The sequence below is a fragment of the Vombatus ursinus genome, unplaced genomic scaffold (assembly GCF_900497805.2).
Source record: "Vombatus ursinus unplaced genomic scaffold, bare-nosed wombat genome assembly UNPS02010394.1, whole genome shotgun sequence".
NCBI classification, from domain to species: Eukaryota; Metazoa; Chordata; class Mammalia; order Diprotodontia; family Vombatidae; genus Vombatus; species Vombatus ursinus.
In genome coordinates, this window is record NW_020950172.1 from 8,518,023 (window position 1) to 8,535,696 (window position 17,674).

The window sequence follows — 17,674 nt, forward strand, 5'->3', positions numbered from 1 at the left end:
AAGGAAGGAAGGGAAAAGAAGAAAAGAAAGGAAGAGAAGGAAGGAAGGGAAAGGAGAGAAGGAAAGAAGGGAGGAAGGAATGGAAGGAAGCGAAGGGAGAAGAAAAAGGAAGGGAGGGAAGGAAGGAAGGAAGGAAGAAAGGAAGGAAGAAGGGAAGGAAGGAAGGGAGAGAGGGAGGGAGTAAGTATGACTAAAGCTTACAAAGGAGGAGCTGTGGCCCTGGAAGGCTTGACCACATCCTCCTTCAGCCACAAGTGGTGGTGCTGCAGAAGGGTGACTGGTGAATAATTATGATAGATACCCCCCACCTCTGGGGTGCCCAGGCTAGGGCTCAGCACTGGCAGGCCAGCCACTGCAAGGTAAGACCCTGCCTCTGCCCTCCAGGAATGCATGGTCTAGTAGGGGAGGCCAGGTGCATACTGCCTTGCCCAAGACCTTCTGTAGTTCCCCATTGCCTACAAGAACACAACCCTGGTCAGCCTCTTCATTTCAGGGCTGTCCTGGGTTTTAACTGTGCTGTATCCCAGTCAAGTCAGTCAGTAAATAAGTATTCATTAATTGCTTACTGTGCATCAGGCACTGTGCTATGTGTATATACGAGCATACAAAGAAAGGCAAAACCAGTTACAGCCCTCAAAAACCTCACCTGTAAATAACATGGTATGTCCAGGGTATATATAGTATAAATGGAAAGTAACCTTGGAGGGATGGCACTGGCAATGGGGAGGAGAATAGGAGAGACTTCCTACAGAAGATGGGTAATAATAATAATAACAATAATAATAGCTGACATTATAGAAGTACTTTACAAATAGGATCTCATTTGATCCTCAAGATGATTTTGTAAAGTAAGGCTTATTATTGTTCCCATTTCACAGATGAGGAAACTGAGGCTGAAAGTCTAAGTGACTTGCTCAGGGTGGCACAGCCAGGAAGTAGTGAGTGTTTGAGATAGGCTGACTCCAAGCCCATCATTCCATCTGCCAGGTCATTTAGCCGAGCTGAATTTTTAAGAGAAGCTGGGAGCCCAAGGGAGACGCAGGCAGACCTCCCCACCATTGACTCCGTCTGATGCCTAACAGTAGGGTGGGTATGGAGCCCATGCTCTGGTCAGGCCTCCTGTGGGGGCCTACGTGTCTGCCATGTGCATCCCGCCCCCAGATCGTTGGAAAAAGTCTCAGTGCTGCATTGGCCGAGGGCAGAGGCTTTTTTCTATTATGCCAACCCTCAAAGTCTGTCTATTAATCTTAGTGGGGTTGCGGTCTATACCAGTCTAGATGTCTGTCTACACTGACAGCCCTTGAAATGTGATCCATCGAAGAACAAGAATTTATTCAACACTTACTGTGTGCCAGGCCCTGTGCAGGTGAATCAGCCCTACCCACAAGGAGCTTCTGTTCCATGGGAGGCTATTGGACAAGGCTTCAAGCTGAAGGACCGCTAGAATACTTGGGGAACATCCTCGAGGCAGCTGGGTGGCCTTCTGGTAGCCCAGGAACCTGGCCTTAGAACCCAGAGGGACCTTCCAGGTTTTCTAATCCAACCCCCTCATTTAGGTCCGTAGAGGTTAACTACTCTGCAGGGGCAGAGCCAGGATTTGAACCCATGTCCCTGACTTAAAATCCAGTTACAGCGTCCAAGTGGCCCCTATAACAATTCTATTTCCAATGCCCACACGATGTCCAGTAATGGTTGCATGTAACCCTTCCACTGAACTGGAATGGGAAAGGCCCAGAGTTGGCCTTCAAGAGGCCTCCATGCTAAGCCCAGCTCAGTTTCTGTCATTGGGCTGTGTGACCTTGGACTAGTCACCTCTCTCTCTCTCTCTCTCTCTCTCTCTCAACGGGCCCACTGCAGCAAAATGCCCAGGTTCCAAAAAGAAGGGAGGATTTTTGTTTTCGTTTTTTTTAATTACAAACAGCTATAGGCATGTACAATAAAAGTGTATTTATTTTCCTTTTGGGATTATTAGGTTTGCATCATAAGCTCGGAAGCCTCGGGGTATAAGTTAAAATAAGAGTACTCTTAATTAAAGCACTGAGAAAAGAGCGACAGTGATATTCCAGCATCGAGACACGCAGGGCGCCAAGTAGAACATCCGGGGCCCCTGCCCGTCCTCCCCGCTTCACCTTCGCTGCTCAGTCTCTCCTTCCCACTGCCTCTTTGATGGCTGAGAGCCTGAGCCGGGTGGCATAGGGGGAAAGGCCAGGGATTTGGATCCAAATCCTATCTTTGGACTTCCCAGCTGGATGGCCCCAGGTGCATCACTGGCCTTTTCTGTGGCTCAATTTCCTTCCCTGTAAAGTGTGGGGCTTGGACTGGGTGCTTCCTGTGGCTCTAGGGCAGATAGTCTGCAGTTCTGATCTCCCAAAGGCATCGTAGAGATCCTGGTGTCTAGAGCTGGAAAGATGATCTGGTCCAAGGCTCTCATTGTCCAGAGAAGGAAACGGAGGCCGGATTAGATCAGGGATTTACCCAAGATCCCACGGGTAGGAAGCATCAGGAGTGGGTGTCCTCTGACTCCAAAGCAGGTGCTTGTCCCCCCAGGCCTTGTGACTTGGTGGAGGGAGGGCTCTGGACGTGGAGTCAGGAAGGCCCTACCCAGCTGGGGGTCACTTCGGTCTCCTCTGGAGACAGGCAGTTGGACTCTCTGGCCTCGGAGCCCCTTCCAGCTCCAGTTGGAGGCTTCCCTGGCCATGAGGGATGGCTGGGCTTGTCCTGTTCGGAATGAATATCGAAAGCATTTGCCTTTGCTTGGCTCCCTGGCAGATTCTCCTCAGCACCTCTCAATTATTTTTCTCCTAAGCTCTCTAATAATAGTGATTGCTAGCATTTCCATGGCGCCTTAAGGATTGCAAAGCATCTGACATGAACTATCTCATTTCATCCTCCCACCAACCCCATTGAGTGGGTGCTGTTAGAATCCTCATTTTACAGGTGAGGAAACTGAGGCCAAGAGAGGTAGGTAGTGACTCGTCCAGGGTCATACAGCTAACAAGGTGAAGGGGAAGATAGCTTAACTAGAGTGAGGGAAACTGAAACAGAGTCCCTGGCTGGCCATACACATCCCATGGGGTCTGAGAAGATCCTCTCTTGTTCTAATGTCTGAAGGGCTTTCCAAACCACCCTTGCCGCTGGCTCTGGGAGGAGAGTTTCTTTCCTCCATCTCCCATCTGATGCCTCCTAACTGCATGCTGCCTTGCTTCTCCACGGATGTCTGTGAGCGTGAACAAGCGGGAGAGGTTCCGCAGAGTGGCTGTGGCGGCTGCTGCCGCCTGGGAGACAGAGGGTGCGTGTGTTCCCAGCACATTAGCATGCTGAACCCATGCCTCTCATAATGTGTTAATTAAATTTCTTCGAAGTATATTGTCTGAAAAAAAGAGTCTAATTAGAAAGATGTCTTTAAAAGTATTTATGTAACTGATATGATACTGAGTTGGGTTTGTGGTATAATTAGATTGGAACAAAACTCCTCGAGTGGCGTTCTCACGGAGAGACAGAAATGTCAGCGCTGAAGAATTGGAAGATGGTCGAACCTTGCAAACGGGGCAGTTGTGTGAGGGCAGGGAAGTAGCACCACACCAACCGGGTCCTGGGAGGCCATGCAATCCAATTGCCTCATTTTACAGAGAGGGAAACTGAGGCCCCAAAAAGTAGAGTGACAAAGGTGGCCTCAAAATCAGGGGTAGTGGCAGAGACAGGACGGAGCAAAAGAGGCCCAGGAATTTGCCCAAGGTCACCCAAGTGGCAAGTGTCGGACAGAATGCCCTGGCCCTGCCACTCGTATGGAAAGTCTATGGAGTCAAAGGTCTACCTGAATGGGTTGCTGAATCTCTAGCCCTCAGTTTCCTCATCTGCAAAATAGGGTGAATTCTGCAGGTCCTTCTGGAGTTTAATCTACGAGCCTGATCCTACGAGTCTCTAAACAACTTTGCTGTGTGCCCCTCCCTGTCTCTGAGCCTTAGTTTGCTTCTTGGTATTCTGGGAGGGTTGGACTGGGTGATCTCTCAGGTTCCTTCCAGCTATAACAGCCTCCCATTTTCTCTGGACAAACTGGGGCCATTTCCCAGCTTGGGGGTCTGAAGAAACCTGCTTCCTTCCTTCCCGGGGGCTCCCAGTGACCCATGTTGCCTCCTTCTCCTGCAGGGTGGATCCAGTCCCCCATGATGCCCCCAAGCCTCCAGGCTACACTCGCTTTGTTTGTGTCTCCGACACCCACTCCAGGACAGATCCCATCCAGATGCCCTACGGAGATGTTCTAATCCACGCCGGGGACTTCACGGAGCTGGGGCTCCCCAGCGAAGTCAAGAAATTCAACGAATGGCTAGGTAAGTGACCCATGGCGTACTTGAGTGACAGGCTCATTTCCCAGCCCAGTTATAGCCTTCACCAACAGGAAGCAGCCTCTGTCCAAAGAGTCCACCATCCCGTGTTGGGAAGGGTCCTAAGGGGAGGGCCAAGCGTCTAGGGTTCAAAGTCTAGCTCTGCCGCCTGGCCAAGGACTGGCCTCTTCTGAGTGTCGATTTCCTCACTTAGAAACTGGAGAGAATCATGCTTAGGAGCATTGAATCAGAGACGCTCAGGCCCGGGAGAGACACCAGACGACATCAGTAGCAGGAATATCCCTGGATGATGAGTGGTCATCCTGCCTCCTTTGGAATATCTCCAGCGATGGGGAGCCTACTGCTGGCTGATGCAAGCCATTCCACTGTTAGAGAGCGCTAAGTGGTAGGAAGGCCTTCCTGGTATAGAGCCGAAATCAGGGCCCCACTGTGGACCTCAGGCTCCTCATCTAAGAATGGAGGGGGTGGCCTAGAAGGTCTCCAAGGTCCCTTCCAGCTCTGATCTTATAATGGTCCTGTCCTGCTGCCCTCACAAGGAGCCAGGTCCCTATGAGACCCTTTTAAAAATATATATTTATATATTTTAATATATTATGTTATGTTTTATTTGTTTATTGTTTATATTTATTAATATTAAATATATTTATTGATTATATAAAATTTTATATACATACTTTATGACTAGAAAAGTTATATACTCTATAACTGCATATATATACTCTATTCTGTGTGTGTGTAATTTATGTATCTATATACATATATTTATAATATATATATATATATATATATATACTCTATAACTAGAAAAGCCTATATAGACACAAAGCTTTGAGATAAGGCCATAGAAGTAGAGATGACTGACTGCTAACTTCCTGTGGGGGTTGGGAGGCTTCAGGAAAGAAGTCATGGAAGTGGTGGCCGTGGGATAGACTGCAAATCCCCTCAGAGCAGGAATTATGTCCTCAACACTGAACATACCACCTGGCACATGGAAGGCAGTTAATAAATGAATGCTTGTTACTTGCTTAAGCTATGCACATGACAGATGATGATAATGATAATTATCATTATTATAGTTTAGGTGTATAGGGGCAGGTACATAGCACAATGGATAGAACGCCAGCCTTGGAGTCAGGAAAACCTGAGTTCAAATCTGACCTCAGACACTTATGAGCCGTGTAGCCCTGGGCAAGTCATTTAACCCGGTTTGCTTCAGTTTCCTCATCTGTAAAATGAACTGGACAAGGAAATGGCAAAACATTCCAGTATCTCTGCCAAGAAAGCTTCAAACAGGGTCACAAAGAGTCGGACACGAGGGAAATGACTGAACAACAGGCATATAATAATAGCTATTATTTCTCTAGCGCTTGCTCTGTGCCAGGCCTGTGCTAAATGCTTTGCAAGTCCTATCTCACTTGAGCCCGACAGCAGCCCTGGGAGGGAGGTGCTATTGTTATCTCTATTTTCTAGATGAAGAACCTGAGGCAAACTGAGATTAAAACACCTGCCCAGGGTCACACAGCTCTTAAGTACCTGAGGTCACATCTGAACTCAGGTCTTCCTGACTCCAGACCCAGCACTCTGTGGACAGCTCCTCCTAGCTATTTCCAATCCCGGGAAGTATCATTTTGCCCATTTTGCAGATGAGGAAAGAGAGACTAGAGAGGTGACGTGACTTAGCCTGGATAATGAATGTCAGAGCCCAGATTCAAACTCAAGTGGTCTCCTTATTTTCACCCAGTCATTTTTTTTTGCCCCACAGCTGTGCAGATCCCCACCACCATCACAGACATACACACAACAAACATACATACATAGACACACAATGTATGCTCAGACGTGCACACACCCACAGTAAGTGATTAACCAGTGCCCTTCATTTTCATCCATCCATCCATCCATCTATTCATCCATTCATTTATCCACCCATTTTCTACCCATCTATCCATCCATCCAACCATCTATCCACTCATCCATCCATCCATCCATCCATCTATTCATCCATCTATCCCTTCATACATCCATTTATCCATCCATTCATTCATCCATTTATCCACCCATTCTTCTATCCATCTATCCATCCATCCATCCATTCATCATTCACCAGACAAAGGCTCCTTGTGTTCCATCGTGAAGTGGAAACTTAGGAATTCTACATAGATAAAAACGGGAGGGAGGGAGGTGAAGCCATTCCAGGGAGAAGGAGCAGTGTTAACAAAGGCGGGGAGGTAAGAGACAGCAGAGGGGATTTGTCTCTGCCCCTTGGAATCTCCATTTTCCTTCTACATTCAGCTCAAACACCATCCGCATGAAGCTCTTCCTATACCCTCTGCTGCTGGGGCCCCAACCATTCCCATCACTCTGTGTCTATTTTGCATATACCTATCTATGCACTTTTTGTTTCTCCTGGAGAAAATAACCTCTTGCAAGTAGACATTTTTACTAAAGCTTTTGCATCCCCAATGCTTCACACAGTGCCTGGCACCAAGTACTGCTTATTGAAGTGTCTGTGATTGATCAGTGCTTGATGAGAGCAATGTCGGATCAGACCGGAAGAACAAATTTGGACCTTCAATGTAGAGAGTGCCTTCAATGCCAGGTTAAGGAATCAGGACTTCATCTTGTGGGAACTGGGTAGTCATGGGAGACTCTTGAGCCGTGGAGCGACACTGGACAATTCCTTTGACGATGGCATGGAGAGGAAGTGAGAGCAGGGGGCCCTCCAGGAGGCAATTGTCACAGTCCAGGTGGGTGGGAATTGGGCCAGAGCTTGGGAATGGAAGAGATGGCTGCAGTAGGCCCCCTCGTGAACCATCTACATAAAGGCCCTTCTGTGCCACCGGGAGGTGCTCGCCTGGGGGACAAGAAACGAGGGAAAGCTCTCTGGGATGGCTGGAACATTGTCTCTTTCCCCGGGGGCTGCCGGCTTCCCAAGCAGAGGCTCAGCTGCACCAGCAGGGATGGAGGCCAAATGGAGGGAAGCGATGTGTGGGAGCTCCAGTCCTGGCCAAGGCAGAGCCAGCGCACATGCCGTCTGTGGGCCTCACTTGGCGGGGAGAGCGGCGCTGCTGTCTCTCCGGGCGGGCATGGGGTGATTTATACAGCCTCCTACCAGGGCTTGTGCTGGGGGTGCTTCTCACCCTTAAAAAAAGAAAAGACCATGGTGCATTGTGAGAAAATTGATTGGCATTGTTTCTAGAGATGACAGAGCTGGCTCACATGGGGCTGCTCTGCCCTGAACTGATTTACCTGATCTGGAAGCTGGGTTTGGGTGCAGGGGCCAGGAGCTAGCAGAGAAATCCTAGGCACAGCTAGAAAGGAGCTTGTGTAGGGGATGTCAGAACTGGGAGGGGCCTCAGAGCAGTGAATGTCAGATCTGGGAGGCAGCTTAGAACAGGGGATGTCAAAGTGGAGAGGGGCCTTAGAACTGGGGATGTCAGGGCTGGGAGGGATCTTAGAACCTAGATTGTCAGAACTGGGAGCAGGGAGCCTTAGAACAGGGGTGGGAGGTACTTAGAGGTCATTGCTAACCCATCCGTTCTCTTATGGAAACTGAGCTCCAAGAGCATACAGTCAGTGTGGTGGCCCAGGGAGTGAGCTCCCTGGCTCTGGGGCACCTCGCCCGGCCATCTCCTGTGGGCTTAGCCATAGTTTAGCTTCCTAGGAAGGAGTTGGCGAGTGACGGCGCAGAGCTGCAAACCAGCAGCCTGGAGATGGAGATGTAACGAGAGAAATGTTTGGCTTTTTTCAGTCTTAACAAATATTTGCAATCAAGTCCTTATCCTATTTTTGGCAGGCTCTAACTAATAAATATTGATTTTTAACTGGAAATCCTAATAACGTACTCTGTGAATACACAGTAATTCAAAAATGTGTTAAAATGTGCGTGAGGTTGGGGCATCATTCTTCAGGCCTGCTAGGAATTCAATTTACAACATAGACAAAATGTGGCTACAAAGTAACGTGGCTGCTTTGGGAGGTTATAAACTCCCTGTCCCTGGAAGTATTTAAGTAGAGGCTGACTTACCTTTCTGGGTCCCGGTAGGATAAAGCCAGACTTCCTTAAACTTCCTTGCTCTGGATCTTAATGTCCTTGTCTAGAAATGGAGGGCTATAGACTAGATCACCTATAAGGCCATATTCTCATCTGACATTCTGTGTTCTGTGTTCTAAGGTCCCTCCCATCCCTGACATTCCCTGTTCTAAGTTCGCTCCCAGCTCTGATATTCCCTGTTCCAAGGCCCCTCACAACTCTGCCATTCCCTATTCTAAGGGCCCTCCCAGCTCTGCCATTCCCTGTTCTAAGGCCCCTCCCAGCTCTGCCATTCCCTGTTCTTACATGAGTACATGGAAGGTTTTCTGACTGAATAATCTCTAAGGTTATTTCTAACTGGTCTTCTAAGAGGCTTGCAGCAGCGGCTCAGATGAAGGGATCCCAGTGGGTGATTTGGTTTCTCTTTTCCCCCTGGGAGCCCAAGGAAGAGAAGACAAACGGCCCGAGTTCTGAGCCCCTCAGGAGCCAGAGCTGGTGCCAACTTCAGGGCTCCTGCCCCCATGTCCACGCCCCACTATGGTCACTGGGGCAGGGGCAGCAAACAGCCGAGTAAAGATACCCACAGGGTGTGTGAAAATCACTGTGAGATTTATCACGCAGACTGGACTTGCCAGGGAGGGAATGCCACACCCCTGTTATTGTGGGGCCAGTTGGGTATAAATGATTCACCTGAGGTCACACAGACCTTCGGGAGAATTTAGGCAAAGAAATGCAGCCTTGCCATTATAGACGACGTGTGTGAGTGTGTGCATGTGGGGTGATCTGGATCACCCACACCACAGTCTACACTGACGATTCCAGGAGGGAACCGAACCAGGCTCCGGTCTAGGCCTGGGCAAACACAAGCGTCATGTTCCCGGCATGGGCTGTGACTGAACTCTCCCCACCCCCAGCCAAGCAAACTGCTCAAGCAGAAATCAGCCTCGGGCGAATCAGGGACCCCACGGCCTGCTTGGAGGCACCTGAACCAGGTTCAGCTGCTTTCTGTTTATCGACTAGAGGAAGGCAAACCGGTCAGGTTAGAGAAAGAGTGAAAGTTTCACCAAACCGTTAGGAGCAGAGAGGCAGAGACTGTCGGACTTGGGAGGGAGCAGGGAGCTGAGAAGGTGAAAGGTCAGTTAACCAGTACTAATTAGGTATCTGCCACGTGCCAGGCAGGGAGCTAAATGCTTGGGGCATCTTACTAGCTGTGTGACTGTGGGCAAGTCTTGTAACCCCGATTGCCTTGCAAAAAATAAAACAAAATTTAAAAAGCTAAATAATTAAATGCTTGGGGCACAAAGAAAGGGAAAGAACAGTCTGTGCTCCCCGGAGCTCACAGTCTAAGGGGGGGGGGGGGGGAGACAACACGTAAACAGGTACAAACTAGACAGAGACAGGATTGACTGGGGACAACAAAGGGAGGGAAGGCCCGGCATTGAGGCGGTGGGAGGGCTTCTTCCTGGAGAAGGTGAGATTTTTTAAGGCACTTGAAGGAAGCCAGGGAAACCAAGAGGTGAGGGTGAGGGTGAGAAGGGAGGGCATTCCACTGGGCACTGAACCCTCCAGCACTGGAGGACCCAGAGCTCTTTGTAGATGAGAAGCAAGGCCACTGTTTAAGAGGTTCCTTTTGTGTAGCCCCAGAGGGCAGATCTAGACCCACTGTGGGGAAGGGTGGGAGAACCTAATCTAGTCTAAGGAACAGCTATCTAACATTCAGAAGGGATCAGGCTGCCTTGTTAAGTAGTGAGCTCCGCATCCCTGGACGTATTGAAGCAGAGGTGGGAGGGCCTTTTGTTAGGAATGCTGTAGAAAGGTTAGGGTCTAGACCTGATACCTTGTAGGTTCTGCACCAATCCTGGGATTCCAGAAGAAAAAACCACTGTAGCCAGCGCTGGGTCAACAACCAGGCATGAGCATACAGCTCTCACTGCCTTGTCATTGTGACCCAAAGATTAATCAACTGTATTTAATTTCCATAGTAAATTAAATTATTTATTTCTGATTAATTAAATAATTTATTACATTTTAAAGGGAACGAGCCTAGCTAGAATCTATCTTTCAGCTTTCAAGGGTCAGTTCTATTCTATTTGGGTTAGCCATTAAATTGTATACCACACACAGATTTCCAATTTACTTCTTTGCCCTTCCCTGGCTATTTTACCCCAATAGCAGAGGTCAGAACCAGGAGTAATGGGTGGCAGCTGGAGAAAGGTAGTTTTAGGTGTGATAGCAGAACAAACTTCGCAGCCATTATACTTGTTCCCAATTGAGGCCACCTTGATAGTGAGTTCTCCATGCCTTAGAGGCATTCAAGTAGATACTGATGACCCCATGTCATCAATACTCTGGCAGGGAGGGGGGATTTCTGCCCTAGTAAGGAGAGGACTAGATGTTCTCCAAGATGTTTTAAAGTTACATACATACCTATTTTCACAATCAGTCATCATAGCCAGGGCAAGGATCATTACCCTGGTTCTACGGATGAGGAAACGAAGACTCAGAGAGGTTAAACGATTTTCCTAAGTTTACACAGCTAGTAAATTCAAATTCAGGACAAACTTGTCATCAAAATCGTACATTTACCTTGAAATAGAGTTGTCATTTTTCAAACCCTCAGGTGCTCTTTCTGCTCAAGATGTCAGGCCATCTTTAGCCCAGCCCAGCACAGCCCAGCATAGCATGGCAGACCTTCCTAGGGGTGCACAGCACAGGACACAGGACATGTCCATTTGTACTAGACTCATGGAGCAGCCTCCAGCTTCCCCCAGGGATGCTCTGCTCTTCCTTGAAGAGGTCTCACTTATCTCACTATCTCTTCCTCCTTCCAAGGCAGAAAATTCAACTTAGGACTCTCCTAACTCCAAGCCCTGTGTTCTTTATGTGACCTAATGGTGTCTCTCAATTTAAAATGAACTTCAGGTTTGGAGAGGCCACTCAGAGAGAGCTGGATCTGGAATTAGGAGACCTGAGATCTAGACCTGTCTCTGTTGCCAGCCACCTCTATGATCTGGAATGGTGGGAGAGTTGAGAAGTTCTATGCACAAACCCCACCTCTGACACTAACCAGCTGTGTGATCTTGGGCAAATAAGTTCACTTCTTTGAAACTCACTTTCCTGGTCTATGTAATGGGTCTACTAATACCTGTAAAACCTACTTCACAGGGTTCTTCTGAGGCTCAGATGAAACTATATGTATAAAGGTTTCTGGTTATAGAGCACAGGTTGACTTGCCTCGGTGGAGGGAGTCCTGCACTGGAAATCACAGGTTTGGACCAAAATGCAAATGTGAGGTATCATTGTCATCATGCACATGACTACTGCAAATTTCCAATTTATGAGCCTCAGTTTCCTTCTTTGTAAAACAAGAGAGGTTGGATTAGCTAGCTCCAATTCAGCCCACATTTACAAAGTATTACCTGTGGGCTGAACTGGGGGGACACAGAAAGTCGAGGCAGGACACGGCCCCCACTCTCATGGAGCTTACCATACATGCAGGCTGAGACCACATGATGGCCCCATTGCCATCCCCTTGTGTGTCTCTTTAATCCACCTCACCTTCACACGCAGTGGATTCCTTACGGCAGATAGCGGGCTGGATTCTGTTTGAATGTCATTTCCCCACCCTGCCTGATATATGAATGTGAGCGACGTGACTCAGTTAATGAATTTGAAATTCACTACCAGCCTCTTCCCTGTTCATTAATCTTATTGAAAGCCTTTACAATAATCTTCCAGAGGCTACCTACAGATTTACAAGAGTAGATTAAGGTAATTAATAAAGAAATGCAGCACAGACTCCAGCAGATCCCAGACGGGGTGGGAGGGGGAGAACCCATGGGGGGGGGGCAGAAACGACTTCTGACTTTCCATTCCAAATGAGGATGACGTTGACGGCATTTCTCAGTGGAGTATCTTCCTGAGTTTTCCTTGTGTGTGTGTGTGTGTGTGTGTATATATATATATATTTATTTATCCATATCCCAAATAGAATCAGGAACTGGGAACCCTGGGGTGCTTTGTTTTTCCCCTGACAATTGAAAGAAGAGATTTCCCATCTTCATTTCTGCCCTGCCTACAGAGGTTAATATTAGAGTCTCAGGATCTCTGACTACAACAGCCCTTATTGGATTACAGGGTCTTCACTTTAGAAGCCCTCTTATCCATTTAACAGATGAGGAAACTGAGGCTCAGCAACTAGCTTATGGTCATCTAGCCAGGAAGAATCACAGGCAGGATGGAAAGTCAAGTCTTCTTGGCTCCAGATCGGGAAGTCAGCCAGCCCTCCATCCACACTATCACACTCGGGCTGAAGAGGCAAGACTTCTGGGGCAAATCAAGAGTCATAGCTGAGTCCAGCAGGAGACAGGCCACAAGCCCCTAATTGATAAATTGCCCATTGAAGGATGTGAGAGGAGTCATGTTGGAGGTATTCAGAGGAGGGAGATATGAGAGAGAGCAGAGGAAGGAGGAGAAGAAGTGGAGCACTGTGGAAAGAGCCCTCCATTTGGAATTAGAGGCCCTGAGTGCCAGAGCTAGCTCTGATTCCTTCTCACTGGGGCCCAGTTCCTTTCCCTACCCTGACCCTCAGTTTCTTCCTCTATAAAACAAAAGGGTTGGAGCTGATGGTATCTCTGAATATACAATACCAGGACTCACCAGGCAGAGGACAGGAAGGGAGCCAAACAAAGAGGGGGGTTTCAATCAATCAATAATATTTATTACTTGACTACTCTGTGCTAGGCACTGGTGATACCGAGATAAAAGTACAGCAGCTCTGGCTCTCAAGAGGCTTACATTCCAATGGGGACAAAGCGTGAACCTATGTAAATAGATCTCTAATCTATAGAAAATGGATACACTAGCCGGTGGGTTAGCAGAGTCTTCACAGAGGAAGGGCGTGAGCCTGGAAGGAAACCAGGGGGTCCCAAGGTGAGGAGGGAGAATATTCCCAACATGGGTGATGGTGTTGGAGCCACCTCTGTGCAGAACAGCGACAAGTCCTGTGTGAATGGACCGTAACATGCCTGGAAGGCAGGAACAGTGAGGAGGCTGGAAAATCTGAGGGGCCAGGTTGTGAAGGGCTTTGAAAGCCAAGCAGCAGTAGGTTTTACGCTGGATCCTGAAAGGGACAGGAAGCCACTGGAGATTTCTGAGAAGGGGAGCTAACATGGCCAGGCCTCCGCTTCGGGAAAATGACTCTGTCAGCTGAGTGGAGGATGGATGCGAGTGGGGAGAGACTTGAGGCAGGAACTCACTAGGATGCCTAACAACAGGTCAGGAGCTCTAAGGGCACTCCTACCTCTGGCATCAGGAAAGTCATTGACAAAGCAGGAGAGCGTCCAGAGAAAGGTGACCAGTCTGCTGAAGGGACTGGGGACCAGCTCCTTCGGGGAGTGCAGATCCAGTCCGGGAGGGTGGGGCTTGATTTCACAGACAATGTAACTGGCTTTGAGTGTTCAAAAGGCTGCCCCATGGAAGGGTCCAGAGGGCAGAACTCAGGGGGATGGCAGGTGGCAGGGGAGAGGACAAAGAGGCAGGTTTGGGCGGATGACAAGAGAACTGCCAGGAAATGAGAGCTGCCAGGAGTGGAAAAGGCAGCATCCCTCTCACCAGGACAGCAGCAAGGATGCTGCTGACCAAGGGCGTGGTCTGGCCTCATTATCCAGCGAGGACCCTTCCAGCCCAGTGAGTCTGGGATTCTGGGGACTGAGAAACAGCCAACACAGGAGAGTCTGAACTTTACTGGATAATGAGGTGTCAATGGCCTTGGCAAAAGGGAGAGAGAGAGGGAAGATGGTGAGGGGAGCTGGAGAGTTAGAAGCGATAATTAACTTTGTCTTGGTGCACTAACATAAAATGACATCTATGACGATGGAAAAAGGGACCGAGGACTTCAGTTAAATATAGTAAGAGAAGCAAACCCTTAATTAAGTTGTTAAAGGGGGAAAAGGGAGAAAAAAGGCCAACAATGAGACTCAGCCCAGGCCCTTTGGGGACTCCTCATTCACGGCTTCCAGAGTCAGCCCTGAGACCCAAAGATGCTCCTTGGTGAAAACTCAGGGAATGGTAGTGGCTGTGGACTGGGCTGGAAAGAGCTAGAATCCAGAGACCCGGGGTCTGGCTCTAGCTCCACTGTCAAGTATTTCTGTGGCCCTGGCCAAGTCATTTACCCTCCTTTGAACTTAGCATCCCTCTGTAAATCGGGACTCAATCCTGTTCTAAGACCCCTCCCAGTGTGTCTTTCACACACTCTAGTCCCCTCGCTCTCCTAGTCATCCTCCTCTAGACACTTTCTTACCTGTCAATGCCTTCCTCAGCTGTGGTGCCCAGAACTGACCACAACCCTTCAGTCGTTGTCTGAGCAGGACAGAGAGCAGTGGCACCATCCCCTCCCTCTGGCTGGGTACTCTTCTATTAATGCGTCCCAGCTTTTCTTGGCTATCACATTATCCCAGTGATTCATGCAGAACATTCAGCCCACTAAGACCTTCCGGGTCCTTTTCATAGGGCTTACTTTTCTCACGGCTTTCCTTCCCATCTTGTCCTTTTGCAAGTTTTCTCTTTTTTTTTAAACCCAGGAGTGCTATTTGACACACACCCTTGTTAGCTTTAGAGGCACTGTGGTGTAGCATAGGGAGAGTGGTGAGTCTCTTGTCTGCACCCCCTCTTAGAATCCGAAATGGTCGGTAAGTTCCTTGTCATACTACATTCTGCCAGCTCTGAGATCCGCATGAGTAATCCATCTTCCGTATCTTCCAGTTGCCCTGGTGGCCCGTAGCACACTTCTACCCTCTAGCTTGGGTCCTCATCCACAAATCTCTCTGCCATAAGTCTCCCGTCACATTTTCGGATTAGCTCCAGGTAGGTGATTTTCTTCCCCAGACACAGTGCTGCCCCACCACCCCAGCAAACCTGCTCATCTCTGACGAAGTGCGCTCTCACACCGCCATGTTCCAGTCCTGAGATGCCTCCTGCCGTGTCCCCCTTGTACCTGGGAGGTCACAGGCAGAACCTCCCATCCAGATCTCAGAAAACATCGTATTTCCTGCATTCTGTTTGCCATTCTACGTCCGGTGGTTGTAGGGCCCAGTTAGTGACTGGTAAAAGCCAAGCCTCTTAGGAAAGCCAGCCATAGATTATGCAAGTGAGGTTGGGTATTTATTTTAAAAATTAACTAATTTTCTGCATTTAAAGGGAAAACATTCTTCCCAGAGCCAAGTTTTGTTTTTGCAAAAGGACGGAAATCCGACTTGCAGGGAAGGGACAGAAAGTAGAATTCCAAGTCCCAAGCCTGCCATTTTGACCACTAGTAATTACAGCGTTTTTAAGTTAATGGACAAACCCCTAGGAATAGGGTGTTTAAATGCTAATTATCTATTTACAAAAGAATGGCTGGGAAGGGGGAGGGGGGAGAAGAGGGAGGATGACACACACTGGGCTGCCTGGGGATTTAAGAGGGGCAGGCAGGCGGAAATACCAGGCTCTTCCATCTGAGACTTAATAGGCATTCCACGAGCCCGCGTTATGTGCCAAGGCCCAAGAACGGTAGAAAGCTGAGTGAGACCCAGCCTCTGGCCTTCAGGAGTAGTAGGACAGATAAGAAAAATGGGCAGCCATTCAATTCAATATTTATCAAGCACCTACCTGTACAGCCCCGCCTCTTATATCCAATTCACTTGTAAGTCATGACATCACCTTCCTGACGTCATTGCTCCCCAGAATGAAGGATGAACAACAATAATGGTAGCAGCTACACCGCTAGGTGCTAGGGACATAAGGACAAAAATGAAACTGAGCTTGTCCTCAAGGAGCTTCCATTCTGCTAGGTGTGGGACAGACCTGAGGCAGGCACCACCTTCTCCCAGAACCCTCTTCTGACCCTTCTAGTTAGCAGTCTCTCCCTCTTGAAATGTTTTGGGATATTTTGTGTATTTACTTATCTGTGCACAAGCCACAGTCTTCCAGTAGAAGCTAAGTCTCTTTCATCATCCATCAGGCAACTGGTCAATAAGCATTTATTCAGTGCCTACTGCATATGTGCCCAGGCAGGCCCTGTGCTGGGTACTGGAGATATAAAGACAGAAGTGAAACTGTCCCTGCCCTCCAAGAGCTTACTTTTGCACTAGTACACCTAGGACAACTAGGTGGTGCAGTGGATAGAACCATAGGCCTAGCAAATCCTTCTGTCTGCCTCAGTTTCCTTAACTGTAAAATGGGGATGATAATAGCAGCTCTTTCCCAGTTGTGAATATCACATTAGATAATAATTGTAAAGTGCTTGGCACATAGTAAGTGCTATATAAATGTTATATTATTATGATTATACTACATTAAGGATACATACAGCTAAACACAGGCACCTTCCATCTCCAGTTCTCTGGGTCCTCTTAGGACATACGTTATATTGTCAGGGTTAATCGTAGTTATTTGTTTTTATTGCCCTTCTTAAGGCCCATGAACAATGAGATAAGGATCTGAATTTTCACAAATATTTTTAAATTTCCCAAATCTCCTTCCTCATGGCAAGAATCCAAGCTTAGACAAACCTTCCTGGCATGGAGTCCTGGTTCTGGTGTAGTAGAAAGAGGCCTGGTCCGGGGGACCCAGAGACCTAGGCTCTGGTCCCAGCTTTGTCATTAACTCGTGGTTGGTGATGGACAGCCATTTTATCTCCTCTTGCCTCAGTTTCCTCATTGGTCAGAGGAGGGCCCCCATGTGAGACCTTCAAGGCAGTAACTGAGTCTTACTTAAGCAAACTTAAGATTGATTAATAATAGTTCTTGATAATTGATATTAATTGATAATATGTATAATTGAAAATATATATAATAAATGATAATAATTGATTATAATAGGGCCTCTAGTTCCCAGGAGGCAGGTAGTCCAGACGCTTGCATGGGATACCTCAGAAGCTTGGTTGTGCTACATTCTTGGACTGCAATTGCTTTTCCAAGAACATAGAGTCTCCAAGTCTTAGAGCCAGGGGGATCTTTTAGATTGCCTTGTTCAGCCCTCTCATTTTGCAGATGAGAAGACTGAGGGCCAGCAGGGTCATGTGATTTGTCTAAGGCCATGGGGCTAATCAAGACTGAGAATCAGGAGGCAAAACAAGATATTTGACTGCAGCTCTCCCAAGATGCTTTGCTTCCCCTCACCTTCCTTAATACTGAATGCAAGAATTTGGGGGTTCTCTATTTTCGTTCCCCAAAGAAAAAGTCATTTTAATTGTATAGATCTATTTCTTTGATTTATTTTAAAGAGGAGAATAATTTCACACCTTTTGCAGCGTTGCAAA

General features: G+C 48.0%; 1 protein-coding gene across 1 annotated transcript in view; it reads left to right on the forward strand.

Moving 5' to 3' along the window:
- MPPED1 (metallophosphoesterase domain containing 1) overlaps positions 1-17,674 on the forward strand; it is an 85,842-nt gene that overhangs the window by 8,475 nt on the left and 59,693 nt on the right. Inside the window, exon 2 of the mRNA XM_027854420.1 lies at positions 4,147-4,328. Within this exon, the coding sequence (XP_027710221.1) occupies positions 4,147-4,328 (182 nt within the window). The remainder of the gene's footprint in view (positions 1-4,146; positions 4,329-17,674) is intronic.